We start from the raw sequence: 16947 nt of genomic DNA on the forward strand, positions 1-16947 counted from the left end.
CACTTCCTTCTAAAACCTTGATTAATGACGTGAACATTTTTCTTCCACAGTTTAGTTCAACCCCTACAAGGATACCCTAAATACAGTAAATTCTCCTTAATTGACTCTCGGATTGTACACAAAAATGGACAATTTGGAAAGAGAAGATACAATTACAGTTACCGATTGCCAATGACTATAAAAACGAGCCGCGAGGCTCGAATAATCGTATCTCCTCTTCTCAAATTATCCATTTTTGTTCACAATCTAAGCGTGAATTAGTGACAATTTCCTGTCCACTTCGAACATTTCGAGCATCATTAATATCAATAAAACGCTCTTGTCAAGGAACGAACCAACAATTGCACATCGTGGTACTCTATACTAGTACAAAAACTCAGGTTTCCTTCTAGAGCCTCTACATAATCAAATATTTATCCTCGGAAAGGGCCCGTTCGCCGATGAGCATCAAGAAGAATAATTGCACGAAACCGAACGAGTGCCAGAGTCCTCGGACAATATAAAGACCGACGTGGATCTAGGTAATCCAAGACTCGAGGGAATCGCGAGTTATGAAGCCCTGGAATCCAGGCGACCATTCTTCCCCGAGATCTGCATGAATAGAGAGCTCCAGGTATCAATATATTATCGAGAAGTATACTCACCGGCCGCGTGAGCTCCAGGGGACAACGGGGACCGGGTAGCTTTCGCATCGTTTCTAGGTCCGCAGGAATCAGGTTGATCTTCGCTTATCCTGCTGATCCGGTCGTTGCCCACCACCTCGACAGCGGCGCCGTCGAGTTCCAGAGGATGGATGATCTCCAGCCTTGGTTTCGGTTGCGGCGTCGACGGGATCTCGTCGGTTCTGCCGGACCCGTGGCCGCTGACCATGTCCACATCCTTCCTCGAGCCCATCCTGAGGAACCTCTTCAAGGAGAAGCGCGATCTGCCACGTTTCTTCTCCTCCCTGACTTCTTGGCCGTTCGTCAGGCTGTCCTGGGACAGAGAGATCGTTCTCCTGGACGCGGGGTCCGAAGTTTGAGCGCTGGTAGGGTCCGGTAGCTCGGAGACCGCTTTCCGGAACTTGGGGCTGCAGGAGGAGGCTCTCTCCCTCTTCTCTTTCTCCCTAACCACCGGTGAGTCCGACTTGAACGTCGCGATAGGGTTTCTAGCGAACAATGTCGCACTCGGCGTTAATTCCTCCGCAGGCTCCGCTGCCGGAGGCTTGGGCGCCATTCTTCGCTTGTTAGGCGAGCGAACGGACTCCGCAGCCGGAGCCTGCGAGTCCAAGGCCTCCTCTTCTACGTCCAGGTCCTCGGGATCTCCACCTTCTACCGCCTGATCTCTAGGAGAGTTCGTCGGAGACGGATTTATCTTGCTTCCCGAAGACACTTTCGGCGAACCCTGGCTCGGCTTGGAAGACTCGATGTCCTGGCTGAGTGGAGGGTGCTGTAGCCTGCTAGACTGAGCGGCCTTGGTCTCAGAATCTCGTGGAAGATTGTCGAATACTCCGCGAGTCTGGTCCGTCAGTTCCTCGAGCTTGTCTTTGCTGGATTGTCGGGGATTGTTTGTCTGGTCCTGCGCAGGTCGACCGCTCGCACCTGAGAATTAGTCGCGACCGTGAACGCGGTGTAATTGGATGGCGCTATGGGGCGGTTGCCCGGCTCGTTTCCGTTAATTACAGAGCCAGATTAACGCCGCCGAGCGATCGTCTTATGAGTAATCATGGTATCCCGTTGCGGCGTCGGGATCATTGGATCGGGATTGATATTATCGGGGAATTAAACGGTTTCCGAGTCTTTGCCCGACACTGGCTGATCCGTTTAGACGCTCCGTGCGGTACTCTAAATTGACGCAGGTGTCATACCGAACTCCGGGATTTCGCAAAACGAAACGCGGGTCGCCGTTCGGCACGGTAACGAACAACTGCGAGCATGAGGGTAATAAGGAAACTCGGAAGACTGCGCCGAAACCCCGGAGACATTAAGACGAGAATTAGCTTCGAGGACGTCGTGTCGTTCTGTCGGATTCTTAATCATGCTTGGTAAGTTTGTTAGGCTAATGACGTTTTAACAGAAAATTGTTCTTAGCGACGAATCTGCGACGCCGAATCGCCTCTGGGCGTTGTCGGCGCTCGAAGTAGCTCGAATAAATGTGCAGCGAAGGGATTGGGAACGTTCGTTTGTTTATTTAACGGGAAACTTTCCACGAGCTCGGTGATCGTTAAATAAAAATTTTGGACCGAGCAGTTTTGTTCTTTTTCAACGAGTTACAAGTTGTTTTTAAAAATAGAATAGAATTGGATATTGGCTGTAAAATGCTGGTAACTTGTTTGTTAAAAGGAGAGGTATTGTTTAAGGCTTCAGTGTAAGGTATTGTTTACTAACGATTCTGTTAATTGTGTTAATCGTGTAAGGTGACAGGATAAGTTAGAATTCGTGAAACCGTACGGTGGCGCCATCAGGTGGAGAAACGCGTAAGTTTGCTCGTGAAAGAATGCTTTCCGCAAAATATTAATTTCTTCGACAATACTTGGATCAATCGATGCACAAATTAGCTGAAAAAAATCTCCATGAATCCAATTATCGACTGCAAATACAATATTTCCATTTGCTGCGATCGAACGCTTGCATTCAAGCCGCAAAGATGGCAGAGGTATCCCGAGACATTAATCAGAATAATTTCTTTGATTGATTGTACATTTTTATACACGTGTCCATCGTCATAAATTAGTTTATAAAAATCAATGGAGAAACTTAATTTCACCGGCCGACAGGTTCTTCCTACCAATCAATAAAATAGCAACATCGACAATTCATAATTAACTTAATATTCTTCTAATATTTGAGCTACTCAGCCCACGGATGCCTTCTCCTATTTCATCCCAAAATGATCTTCTCTACCTTAAACGGAGAAATAACCGCACCTGTGCTCTGACTGGTTCTGGATGTCGCCGCGTGGCTCTTCTTCAAGTTACCCTCTGCCACAACCGTATTCTTGGCCCCGAAATTAGCCGGTTTCTGTGGCACAACGGGCTTGACTTTCAGCTCCGCGTTCACCGCGCCATGAAGAAAGGAGGGCCTGGGTTCGGTGGTGATGATCGGCTTGCCAGTCTCTCCCTGAAGAAGCGGCCTAGCCTCGATACTCGGCGGCGGGCTCCTCGGAAGCGCAGGGGGTTCTGTCATTTCCTCCTCATCGGCCCTGCCATCCGGTTCCCCAGCCATCTCGCGGCTCTCCTCGCAGCTGAATCTTTTTTCAGAGACCTCGGCCTCCATCTTGCGCAGCTCAGCCAGCGAGGAGTCCTCGTTACCATGCGACACCGTGATCTTGTTCGTCTCCTTGCCCTGGATCATGGGCCTGTCGCTCTCCGCAGCCTCCTCGGTGTCGTTTTTCGTGAACGGCGTCAACGTTAACTCGATACCCCTGTCCGACCCTTTGCTCTTTGATCTGCAAATCTCCGGTGACCTTCTCGCCGCTTTAGCACCCTCGTAGTCGATCTTGCCGCCGTTCTGAGAAGCCTGGGACGCGCACTTCGGCTTCTCGTTATCCGGCTTCTTGGTCGCAGGACTCCGAGCAACGTTCCCGAATTTCTTGTCCGGTTTACCAGCATCCAAGATCCGTTCGACTTCGGATGCCTTGTCCTTGCCGTCCTCGCTCTCTGTAGACTCTCCACGCTGCATCGCCGAAATTAGGTTGTTCGTGATCAAAGGAAGGTCCACGATCTTCTCCATGCCCGAGGAGTACTTCCCCTCCTTCCTATCATCCTTCTTCGCTTCGATTTCCGGCTTCTTCGGCAGCTTCAGCGTCGTCTGTGGAAGATCCGAGAAGGTTCGAGTGATGCAAGTTAGACCGTGACTTTGGTAAATGGGGAAATAGATTGTTGGACTGCTCGTGCAACTGGGAAGACTGTGTATTCGATTCCAGAAACTTCATTCAACGAGGAAATATGAATCTTTGCCACGAATTTATTGGATTATCAATGATGTGAGAAAGTGCTCAATTTTTGACCTGCAACTTCATTGATAAATGCAGTACTTTCTGCTTACGATAAGCTCGCCAATTCTTTGCTAAAAATTACTTCGGAGAAGAAGGAACAATCTATTTATATTATTAAGGATTTCCAAGTGTAATCCTAAAGAGGAAATTCTATTAATCCTAACATGCTTGAGGGAGGGTTCAAAAATGTTCACAGAACTTTAAACATGTATTTTTGTTCCAACAATGTCCTTCCATTAATTTTTTATATTTTACTTTTGCAGCTCCCCAAACGTATTATTTAACAGTGTCGTATAAACAAAGAGATCTGAATCAGAAAAGAATAATATTTACAGCACTTTGTCTTACGTGGACACGAAATGATCCTCCCTCCTCCCTCCTTAAACTTTAAATCTTCGAATACATTAACTATCTCAGATCTAATAAAACTGTGTCTATAAATTCGAAGCTGCTAGCAGTTCCAGATCGTGGACAGTGAAACATCGCGAATGAAAATTGAGGGAATGCGGCAGAGAAATGCTCACCTCCAATTTATCACCGTTCTCGGCAATCTTGTGCTTGGCGGGGCTCGAGGATCCATTGACGAATCCATTGATCTTCCTATCAGCGGGCCTCCTCGCAGTGGGCAAGGTCTCGTCGCCGCCGAACGGCGTCACAGAGACCAGCAACGTGGTCTTCTTGCCCTCCGAGTCCTTCTGTATCCTCCCGAGCATCAGCGACGCGAAGGATCTCGTCGCGGACGAGGATTTCGGCGTCTCGTTCGCCGTCACGACCGCTGTCAAGTTAGCGGTGATCGTGTTGAAGTTGGTGTTGGCTCGTGTCAAGTTTCCCAGGGCGCGCTCCTCCTCGCTGTCTGGCAGCGCGTCGTCCTCCGTGCCGAACGACTCGGCGAAGTCCTGCTCGTCGTCCTCCTCGTCGTCCGAGAAGACGTCGTCGCCGCCATAACCGATTATCTCCGTTAGACATTCCGGGAACGCGACTGCCTTTTTCTTCTGGTCCTTCTGGCCGATCGCCTTGCTTCGCAGGATACCCTGGGAACAACGAAGCAACGTGAACAGCTATTCTTTTCGACGGCGTCTAGGCTGCTCGGTCAAAAATGGTCGGAGCTTTTCTCTCGCTTAACCCTTTCACAGGCAGTGGAAAGTAAGCTTCCCGCCCACTTTCAGTGCGCATATGGACACCAAATATTCGTTGAAATGTGATAGGTCCCATGTGATAGGTCCCATCACCCCTAATTTTGAGGGGTGAGAAATGAAAAATAACAGGAAAGCGAATAACAGCTGCATTGCTATAAAATTATGGTAAGCGAATGTGTTCCAATCTTTTCGAAAATTCATATCACGCTCATAAAAGGGTTAAAGTGATCCTCGAATGTCACGGTAATTTTAGCTTGTATCGAGAGACGTTTCTGAGGAAGCAAAGCAAGTTAATTGTGCTTATTTCAACGATCGTGCAATCGCAATGCATTTTTAACAAACAGCACGTAGCACAAGTTGGATTGTCAAGGTATTATCTTTCGCTAAAATGATCTAGAAAATTTTGATCTTCCTTTAGATGTCCAGCACCCTTCCATAAGTCCGTCAATGTAGGCGATCATGCTATGAAAGTATTTCTAGGCCAAGGATCTTGTCGAATAAACAGTAGACATTCCAAGCCATGAATGAAACTGATCAACAACCGATGTCCGAAAGTGCCCCCGGCGAAAAGAAAGACTGTCACTGTGATGAAGCGTGCGGCGAGGCCAGTTATGATCACATTAGTCCCGGGGAACGCAGAAACGAGAGACTCATCCGAGTTTATCAGCCGGCCGACAGCACCGAATTAAGATGCAATCGTCAGTGAAATGAAGTCGGAGCTCGTCAGACAGCTCTTAACCGAAGACACGGTCTGATTCTAGCCAACCGCGTCCGTGAAACGGGGTTTATGTAAATGTCGAATCTAGACGGAATGTGTCGTCTTGCCAGGTTCATCGATCAATCTCTCCGTTCATTTTCGTCGTGGCCTTCAGTCGAACGCCGAAGCACACCGATTCTACAACGAACTTTCCTTGGGAAGACCGAGGCTTTTAACGATCTGTCTATCAGGCGAAAATTAAAGGAGCATATCGTGCGAGCTATGCCCTGCGTGGTGGTGTTAGTAATTTCTTCCGGAAATGCACGGAGGTCGGAATTGAAATCGGCGACTTTTAGGGCCTCGTGGCACATTTTTACAGAAACTCGGGGCAGTCGGCATAAAAAGACAACGCCCAGCATGCTGGTTTACATTAACATGAGTTCATAATAATGCTAGAACAAGAATGATGACTTAACCTTTTTATTTCTGATTTTTTGCCAGCATTCGAAGGCAATTCGGAGGCCACATGTCACGATTCGACAGTCACGTACCTAGTATAGTGAATTCGCCCTAATTGACGCACCCATTCACACCGAAACAGACCATTTTTAGCAAGAAATTACACAGGCGTGGGACTAGCACAGCGAAATTCGCAGCAACCCGAAATGTGGCATTTCCTGGAGAAATGACTGTGCTTCCCATCGAATTTCCAGATTCGCTCGCGTTCCGGCACCCCGACTGGGAATTAAATATCGCCGGGCAACCGACGACGACTTAACCAACGCGTAGCCGCTAACTATCCCCTGGTAATCCGTCTGATAACTCGGAAATCCGAAGAAATTCCAGATCTGTTTAAAAGGGGGGCCGAGGCGCGGCGTCGACCGCCGCCGACAGCCTTATCGTCCGCTGCCAGGAAATGAAAGTTCAGTCCCGAAGTTAAATACGGGCGGGGGTTAGCAGAGGCCACGGAAAGTCTATTTTTCCCCCCCTGAAACTTTCGGGGTGGTCAGCTGGCGTTAATGAAACCGTTGAATTATTCACTCGGTATTCCGCTCGCTTCGAATTTTCGTCGCGCAGCGGACGGGATACAAGCAGCCCATCGAATTACCTCTCTATACGGTTGCGGATCTTCGAGGACGCCGAGAACGTGCTCTGAAAGTACGCGTTTCACTGCCAAGATTAAAAATTGGTGGTCTCTATCCCGCGTAGAAAATCATTTCATTACTGTGTTCTTCAATGTATTGGATTTTTCTGAAAGACGAAGAAAGGGGCGGACTCGTCTTTAAACGAGTATAGTGTTCTTTATGGGATAAATTGTTACTTGAGAATTAGTAGAATAAAGCAAAGGGTGATGTATGATACTTGATAAAGTGTAAATTAGGGTGGTTAAATTAATCTTTTGCAGAAACGTGAAGCTTTCGTGTCTTACAAAAAGAATAAATAAATTATAAATTAGCTCGAAATTGTCTGAACAATTAATTCGGTCAGTAAACAGTATAAATTTATTAACAATAATACTCCTCGTTTCTCACGATTAGGATAATGCTATATCACTATAATTTTGATCCTCTCATATACATGTACATCTTTAAGATTAATTTTATTTTCTCATCACAATTTATCTCCATGCCATTGTTAATGCCTCGTAACTAAGAAATTTAGTCGATTCAGTTTCTAGTTTTTAGTTTTGTTCAATCCTTAAACGATCTGTTCGAAGGGGCCATCATTTCGAAAAATAAAGGATGAAATAGTACAAGCAGAAAGTTCCGCAGAAATTCTCGAAAACTCCATTGAAACTTGCGATATCCCTATCTGAAACTTTTTGCACGAACTTCCAACAAAGTCTCCTTTAAAAATGAGGGACGGAAATACAGCCGGTAGAAGAAAAGTCCCGGTGAAATTCGCTAAAACTCCATATCGAAGCCCGAGGTTCCCTATGAAAATTCTCTCGGCCAACGTCATCGGAGAAGGGTGTATAAAATGCAAGAGAAAAGAAAAAAATGGTTGGATCGCACGAGAGGTTGACCGGCGGGGAGGAATTCGTGGCTAGGCGCTGACACGTTGGCCACCGCGGCGATAAAATCGCTCTCTCGTCACTCCGTTATCGTTCGAATTTCATAACAGCAGTCGGCGAACGCGACACGGCTACGTGTCGCCGAAACGACACAGCGAATTCTATCCGCTGGAACCGACGACTCGACAAAAGCGCGGCAACTTTCCGCCTTGAAGTGTCGCTCAGCCGGACGACTCCCTTTCCTTCGGCTCTCCCTCTTCCGAACGAGACCACTTTTCCGCGGACGCGTTTTATAGCGGGAATCCTTTCGCCGGATGTTATCGACATACTTGGATATCCTCCTCGCCGTGAAACCTCGCTACTTCCCATATTCTGTCGCCGAAATATCTCGGCGATTAGTCTCGGCGAAAGCGCCGGGCCGGTCGATAAGTCGCTCGCAACTTCTGCTTCAGGTGAAACGTTTACGTTTACGCGGATCGGTGTACGTTTCGGTGGGACGTTGTCGAATATGCGTGCGGAGTTCAGGACGATTTTGAACGGATCGAATCTTACGCTGTTATTCTATTTACTCTATTTAAAGCGTATTTAAAGCATCGTTTGAAATTGAGAAATTCTTGAAGCTGTCGCTTCGCTCTCTCTCAGCCAGACACTTTTATAAAATATATTATAGAATATAATTTTTATATTTAATTTAATTTAATATAATTTTTTATTATTAATATATATATATATATATATGTATATATATAATATAATATAAAAGTATATAAAAATATATATAAAATATATTTCATAAAACTGAAAAATACTCCTTTATTTTCAGTGCTCAAATCTATTTTGTTTTTCAATTCTTTGTCTTTTGGTTTTAGTTATTTAATTGCGCAAGGGAGTGTACGACGATCATTAATAATTATCGAAGAAGCCTTTGAAGATATATTCAAGCAGAAGGAGCAATTGTTGAACGCTTAATGTAGATTTTATCGCACAGTTTTGCGATTAATACGTTCGTTAAACTGGTAAAATCAATAAAATATAGGGACACGAATAATTGTCTCCGCACCATGTCAAGTGAAATAAAATTTATCATACTACATCAGAGGTTCAACTATACGTTCCAAAGAAAGTGCAGAAATTTTCCAAGTGCCCAAAAATCGCACTCAATGAATAAAAACTCCCGTCAAAGCCGCTCGAAAAATGCCATTCGGAAAATGACCAACCCATGAGCATAAATCAATTTCCCATGGAAACGAGTGCCCGCAGACGCTCTCTAATCGCACGGAAAAATATTAGACACTCGTAAGGTTCCCTAAACGAGGCAAACCGTAGCTTTCGTTGATCCAGTTTGCACGGGGGCTATCTGCTCGGCCCGCCCACGTAATACGAAACGGTCGCGCCGGACGGGCAAACGAGCTGCGAATAAAGAGGCATCGTCCTCTCGGTTCCGCTCTCGGGATTCCTGGTGCGTGTGTTTCTCGAAACACTTAAAAATATTTGCCGAGCGTGGGCGCCGCCGACGCGGCGCTCCCGTCGCGAAGGGCTCGCCCACGTGCGGCGCTATACCCTCCTCGGCTGACGCCCACCCTTCTTAAAACCGCGGACCCGGCCACGCGTCAGACGATTAAGCGTTCACCCTTGTCGCCGGCTGACGTGGACGCATGCATCATGTAAATTTAGAATCCTCGACAATGAAACCGTCTCGCCGCGATTCTGCCTCGTCGCTCTCAATGAAATATTCACGGTGACGCACTGCCAGACACGCAGATGCGGTCTGCCTAATCATAAGGCAGTTTCGGATCTTCCTTTTGGGCGACTCACCCTTCGCGCAGCCCGACTGGGACGGGATTAACATCTGCGATGCTCTGGTTATGCTGCGATACCGGTGGTTATACAGGGTGTTCCATAATTATGTTAACGCTTGGAAATGGGGGATTCCTGAAGTCATTTGAAGTAACTTTTCCCTTATCGAAAATATTCTACGAGGCTTTGTTTACGAGTTATTAACGAAAAACGCTGACCAATGAGAGGCGAGATCGGTTGGCGCGAGGCGGCCGAGCCAATGAGCGGAACTGAGCTTCGTGGGCTCGTTGGTTGGGCCGCCTAGCGCTAGCCGAGCTCGCCTCTCATTGGTCAGTATTTTTTTGTTAATAACTGGTAAACGAAGCCGCAGATCACATTTTCGCTAAGGAAAATGTTACTTCAAATGATCTCAGGAATCACTTCCTTCCGGGTGTTAACATAATTATGAAAAACGTTATGATTTCTCGTTTCTCGAAATGGATGATCGTCGCATGAAATTGAATCTTTAGTGCGTGAAATTTTTAACTCGTTTGATCAGCGAAGCGGAGATTAACGGAGACATAATTCGAGTAAATTTCAATGATATCAAATTTGTCTTAAAATGTTATTATCGTTTACTAAAATGGCGCGAAGACTTCCGGTAAGATGAATGCATTACACGTGATTGTATAACAATAAATTACGCGTAATAAGAAATTCGAGTAGGTCAGGCGGGCGAACCATGCAAAACTACTGTGAACGAGACTATTATAAAAACTGTGAAAACTATTATGTGAAAACTATTATGAAAAACTCAAGCCATAGTTCGCATCCTTATAGACAAAACTTTCGAATAACTTCGAAGACACTTACTCCAAACATTTCTACACAATTCTAAGTTAATTAGATAAGTTAATAAGATAAGAAATACGACAAAAATATCTTTTCTCTCTTAACAATCGCGGTGACATAAAAACACTATAACAATGCCCTTAAATCCTTCCAACGTCTTTTCAGTTTCGCATTCGACCTATTCATTTCTCTCGCAGCTGCATAAAATCCGCAGTCTGGTCGTCGGAGCTAGCCTGCCGTGATTTCCACAGACTCGCGACCATCCCTCATTTTCCCCATCGCAGCAGACCCTAGAGCAAATTTAGCTCGAAAAAGATGACCGTCGGTCCGTTCCTAGTCGACGGAGAGCCACATTCCGGGCACGCGACGGACCCCGAGGCTGCGATGCGAAATGCATCCGGTGCACTACCGGTGCACCGTCGACGACGTATTCTCGGCAGACGCGGCGCGTCTAGCAACAGGCTCCAGGAAACGAACGAGAAACGTTGTCCTAATCGAATCGTCGGGACGACGCGGGGGTTTCCAGCGCGCGGGAAATCGGGCCCCGTTAATTGGCAATGATCTGCGGTACGCGCGGAAAAACCAGCTCTGGAACGAGCGTAATCGCGAGCCGAGAGAAACTGGGTTAGTTAGTTCACGAGCAAGATCAAGGGAGAGGACAGGAGAGCTCATTGAATTAGCATTCCCGAGACGGGTTGTCGTCGGGCCGGCCGCCTCGGTAACGACATGAAATTAGCGTAACTGGACCACACGGGACCCGTTATGGTTTACAGGCGTCGCGTTATCGACACCGGAAGCTACGACAACGGCCTAGGTGTTGGCTGACCAGGGAAAATTGTTGGGAACTTTCGGGGATCACGGCACATTATGCTTGCGATATCAAGTTTCGTAAACTGGGTCGAAGGGACGACCGTGGCTCGATGTACATACCACTGCCGGCTTGATATAGTGGCAAGAACAGAATTTATGCCCGACCACGAGAAAGTGCCTGTTGCTATCTGGACTTTTTGGTGTTCACGAAGAAACTGCGATTCCGCAGCTTCGTTTTGCAATTTCTGCGGGTTTCGTGTTTTGTTAGTTCCTGCGCGCCGTAGATCGACAAAGTTTTCTCGGGACGTAAATTATTGTTGCAGCCTCGTGGATTTTCTAGGTTACTTTGCCGCAGCGACGATTCTAAATGGACATCATTTCGGAAGTTCGCGGTTCTTCTGCGTAACAAATGCACACATTCCGCATATAATTCGTGGATATTCGGTAGATTCAGGAGTTCTTCTTGCCGCGATGCATGCGGTAGATTCTGATTACACAGTGCTGATTCATTGCATTAGATGATGTCTACAGAAATACCACCATAACTCTGATCGTAAACTAAATCTGCTTTGGCATCATGTAATAATGGGCCGGCAAGACCTCGTAACTGACAAAAAAAGATTGAAACAACTATGTTCGTAACATTGTTCTTGAACACGTCGACTATCGTGTTGGTAACATCGAAAATTTATTATGAAATTAACGTACTTTATCGAACCAATCTGAGATTGGAAAGTTGCGTTCTACGACATCAATAACTTTTCCAGCATTCTTACGTTTTGCGGATCCTAATGAAATCAGGAAGATACAAAAAATTATCGTAAAAATAAATGTTCAAATCTGAGAGCAAGTAATTCCTCCATCCAAATATGATTGACGGGGAAGTTTTATACAGTGTTACATGTTCCCGTTAGCTCTATCATTAGATCTCAGAGAATTCGAACACAATGACCATTCCACCTGGGAATCAGATCACAGCGTAACCCTTATTACGAGATTATTCAATAAGTAGTGATTTAGATGTTCACGTTAGAGATGATTCCTTCGATAATGTTTCGCATTTACATTTCCACTTTTTGAAAATATTACAGAAATGATTGATTTACCGGTGCAATAAACAGCGTGACATCTTATCTAGAACGATCTATTTTAATAAATATTAATCTCTTCATTCGTTCAGTGTTTTCATAAGTTTTTCCATAGACTTTATAGAAAATTTCGCGAATTCAGTGTCACGGAATTAAAATAATTATTATGGTATTTTAAGAACTTTTGTCTTCTACATGTTCAATTTTAACAGATGAATGATTAATTGAATTTGATTAAGAAACTCTAACACGTCTTGTTCGATGAAGTTTATTGTGCTTGAAAATAAACTAGAGGCACAGTAACTGGCTACCACCCCACAGTAAATGACTACCCCATGTTAATCGGCTACTCCACAATAACCGGCTATAAGAACCGGAATATGAAAATGTAACATATCCTATTCGATAAAGTTAATTGCGCTTGAAAATAAACTAGAGACACAGTAACTGCCTACCACCCCACAGTAAATGGCTACCCCATGTTAATCGGCTACTCCACAATAACTGGCTACTCCACAATAACCGGCTATAAGATCGGAATATGAAAATGTAACATATCCTATTCGATAAAGTTAATTGCGCTTGAAAATAAACTAGAGACACAGTAACTGCCTACCACTCTACAGTAAATGGCTACTCCATGTTAATCGGCTACTCCACAATAACTGGCTACCCCACAATAACCAGCTACTCCACAGTAACCGGCTACCCCACAGTAACCGGCTCCACTACTCCAGCAGTCGAATTACCTGGATCTTAACGCTATCAGTCTTGAAGTTAAGGGCCCTGCCGATGTTGAGCTTGAGCGTCTCCTCGGGCAGCGTGTGTTCCTCCCTCGGTTTGAAGCAGTTCGAACAGAGTTCCTTCTTCCAGGCGTTCTGCACGAAGCGGTTGCATTGTGTGGACATCGTTGCTTCACTGCAGCGACAGCGAAAGTCCCGTTACATCATCACCCTGAAATGAAAAGAGGTTGAAATAGTAATCGACCGATTCCGAGCGGCGAGCCGGTGAACGGAGAGGTATCGTGCCGCACGTGTGCAACGCCGCACGAGAAAACCACTCCTCCTACACTGCCGCGTGCAACTGCAACTGCGACTGCAACGGAGCGTTATCCTCCGGGGAAACATTACTCCAGATATACAGGGTGTCCTCGAGTGACCAAACTTCCGATTCCTAGGCGAGACACCGCACGCTATCCGACCCTCCGAAGATACCGCCGTGAACTTGCGTCGTTCGGTTTAATTAGCGAATTACAGAGCGCCCCGATAGCGGCCCGAAAGTAGTTTCTAACGGGATTTGCTCGGTAATCTCAGGTACACGATGCACGCCGGCGCGGCGGCGGCGACAGCGGCGGCTGCCTAAACGTCCTACTGCGAATCTGCTTGATCGCGCGCCACGGCTCCGCTGCCTGACCTTTGCTTAATCAGCTTCTGCTAATTCACTTTATACCGCCGCGCTCCGTGGCTAATTGAAGATTCATGGACTCGCGTTTTCCCGCCGATTTTTTCGAGCCGCTTCTCCGCCAGCTAAATGAACCATCTCGATCCTTCGATCAAGCACGCGTGATCCTTAATCGTGTGCTATGGTAGTGCAATATACAGAGTGTCCGAAAAATGTCTCGCAATCTGAGAATGGAAGGTTCCTGAGGTCATTTGAAGTAACTTTTTCCTTAGCGAAAATGTTCTACAAGACTTTGTTTACGAGTTATTAACGAAAAACGCTGACCAATGAGAGGCGAGATCAGCTGGGGCGAGGCGGCCGAGCCAATGAGCGGAACTGGGCTTCGTGCGCTCATTGGCTCAGCCGCCAAGCGCTAGGCGAGCTCGCCTCTCATTGGTCACTGTTTTTCATTAATTATTCGTAAACGAGGCCACGGGTTGCATTTTCGCTAAGGAAAAAGTTACTTCAAATGATCCCAGGAACTTCTCATTTCCGGTTTGCGAGACATTTTTGCGACATCCTGTATGTAACGAACAGAGGACAAAATTTATCCAAAACCTTTTCGAAGCCGAATTTCAATTGCCATTGAACGTAAATTGCTTAATAGCTGAACCTAATATTATCGCGTCGCATATATGATAGCCCTTCTTAATACTTGTAACCCGCATTACCCTAAGCGTCTTTCGTTTCTATAATGTTACTAACGTCCTCACCATTCATTATACTCTGTAATATTCTGTAATGTAGTATGTTATAATAAATCTCATGAAAGGTTTCCTTCTAATAAAAGAAATTATTATTTATCCCTAGCATGATTAACGGCAGGACTACCAAACTGGCTGGTTACTATAAAAATGTTTTTATCAGAAATTTGTACACGAACTTCTTCATTCACAAGTTTTCCATTTCTTGAAGTCGTTGAAATTACAGAGACCGAATAAAGTTTTCAATCGAAGTATATATTGAAGTAAAAATGACGGAAAGCAACACAGTTTTAATGATCATTAGGTTCAGTGTGTACGTCTTGATGATTCGAAGAAGAAGAACTTGTTACGCGCGGACTACAGATTTTTATTCATCTCTGAAAAACCGAAGGCTCTCAGCGCGAAGCATCGGGAGCCCCGTGAAACTTCCATTCCGTATTTTCCGAGGAAAAGTTTCCATTCAAGTTTTATCGCTTTCGAAAATGTTGATTCCGCGCAAAGATCCAGCAGAGTCGCTTACAGATCCCGTTCCCCGCGGAAGTAATTTTTTTCTTCGCGAAGAAGTAAGAAATCCTCGACGATGGGAGAGCAGATTGCAGTGAATTTTCAAAGAAAGCCGTCAGTAGAATTAACCAGAGGCGCGCGCGCGTTCCAGGCAAAGAATGGAAAAACGAACGGGAGCCGAAGAACCGCGAACTTTTTTGGATCGGAATCAAGCCTGCGGAATGAATTCTAAAGCCACTCGGTTTCCGTGGGGCGCGTTTCAAGCGCAATCTCGCGATGCACCTGCGAGGAGAGGGGCGGGATAAAAAGATAATTAAACATCCGCGGGGTTTCCGCGTGCCCGCGAGCGAGGATCGTTTCACCGGTGTTCGACGAACAAGGAATTGAACTTTAATGAAGCGCACGCGAACGTTGGCTGCAAATAAAAGCACCAGCTAAACGATGGCTTATTGTTAACGTTGTTCTTCCGTGGAAACTTTGTTCGGACCAACTTGCATAAATTATACGGCCCCCGGGGGGCCGCAGGCACGGGAATGAGTTTAATCTCCGATACTTTACGAGCTTCTTACAGGCGGATCCCGTTCGGGGCGATGCTACAGAACGATTTCTGCCACTTCGCGGGTTCGTTAACGTTCTTCCGAGCAAACGGCGACAGCGAATTTTCGAGCAGACGTTTGTTTCGCCGGAGGATCGGAGCCCGGCGAAAGATCAGGCGAGCCGGTCTCTCAAATGTCAGGGGAGATCGAAAGGTAAATGCGTCGCTGGAACAACACAAAATGGCTCTTCTGCGGGCTCTTAAAATTCTTGGTTCGACCTCCGAGCAATGAATTCTCGAACACACTTAAGGCCGCTTATTCGAACGGCTTGTCGAAATTATTACGCGGACCGCGATCCTTCGTTCATCTCCCGAGGAATGCTCGAACGGTTCCAGGGATGCCCGGCTGAAGAATTGCTTGCAATCGATCTATATGCAAATTGCAGCCCACTGTTTATTTCGTGGCGGATGAAACTCTAAAATATCCTTGAAACCGCTGATTCTAGAAATTGATACAAATTTATATGTGTTCTCCGATCCATAGCGGACCTCCTGGGGGATAAAATTGTCGAACAACTTTAGAAACAACCGCTCTAACAATTATTTCAAATCATTACCAATCGTTACATTAATGATCGTTCAACCAGTACTTTACTCCGCGAGAGAAGGAATTCTCAAGTGTGTTTAAAACTACTTACTTTAAAAATTAACGAAAATTATTACTCGGACTTGAAGCCATGATTAATAAATAAGCGATAATTATCGACAGGTCGTGTAAAGGATTACCACGGTAATAATCCTGTAAAGCGACGTCGTGCTCGCGCGAAGAACGCATTAGCAGACGTTTGGACAAATTAAGAAATAATTTACTGCGGTCGCGTCAGTCGCATAAACGATTCAAGTAATCTCTGTAAGCACGTACGAGCGACTATTATGATCGACGATAGCGCGAAACGGCATCAAGTCATCAGCAAAGAGTAGAAAGCAACCCGAAGCAGGTGTAGATGTCATTTATAAAAAGATTGCGCAGCTGTCGCAGGCAAGACGCGGCATCGCAACACGAAAAAATACGAGCGTTCTGCGGGCTGGGTATCACGGTCGAAAAAAAAAATCCTAGCCGCGGACGGGGCGGTCACGTCGCAGAATATTCTCTCGTCGGAAGACGGAAGACGGTCGAAAGTCGCGAAATTCCCCCTCGCGCGTTTCCCCGCGACACGGAAAGTTTCCGCGATTTTTATTCGGCCGCGCGGCGAAGTTCGCGCCTCGAAAAGTTCTCCGCGATCCGGAGACGTCAGCTCCCGCGCTGGATCGCCGGAAAATGAGGGGCCGTCCCGCGAGCGAACACCGGAGGAAGTCCCATTTGGCAGCGTTAGCCGCGCGGCCCCGAAAATTTACTGGCGAATCTGACAACGGCGA

General features: G+C 46.2%; 1 protein-coding gene across 5 annotated transcripts in view; it reads right to left on the minus strand.

The window, feature by feature from the left end:
* Positions 1 to 16947, minus strand: part of LOC117228246 (uncharacterized) — a 119004-nt gene that overhangs the window by 19485 nt on the left and 82572 nt on the right. For 4 of the 5 annotated variants that reach the window (XM_033483959.2, XM_033483970.2, XM_033483952.2 and 1 more), the window contains 4 exons: positions 13098 to 13302; positions 4500 to 5006; positions 2906 to 3788; positions 645 to 1580 (listed from right to left, as the gene is read on the minus strand). In XM_033483959.2, coding sequence (XP_033339850.2) covers positions 645 to 1580; positions 2906 to 3788; positions 4500 to 5006; positions 13098 to 13256 — 2485 coding nt within the window. In that variant the 5' untranslated portion in view covers positions 13257 to 13302. Of the gene's footprint in view, positions 1 to 644; positions 1581 to 2905; positions 3789 to 4499; positions 5007 to 13097; positions 13303 to 13381; positions 13505 to 16947 lie in introns of those variants that run through there. The other variant, XM_033483964.2, reaches the window with a different exon arrangement.

Source organism: Megalopta genalis, chromosome 15, assembly GCF_051020955.1.
Source record: "Megalopta genalis isolate 19385.01 chromosome 15, iyMegGena1_principal, whole genome shotgun sequence".
In the NCBI taxonomy this organism is placed as follows: domain Eukaryota; kingdom Metazoa; phylum Arthropoda; class Insecta; order Hymenoptera; family Halictidae; genus Megalopta; species Megalopta genalis.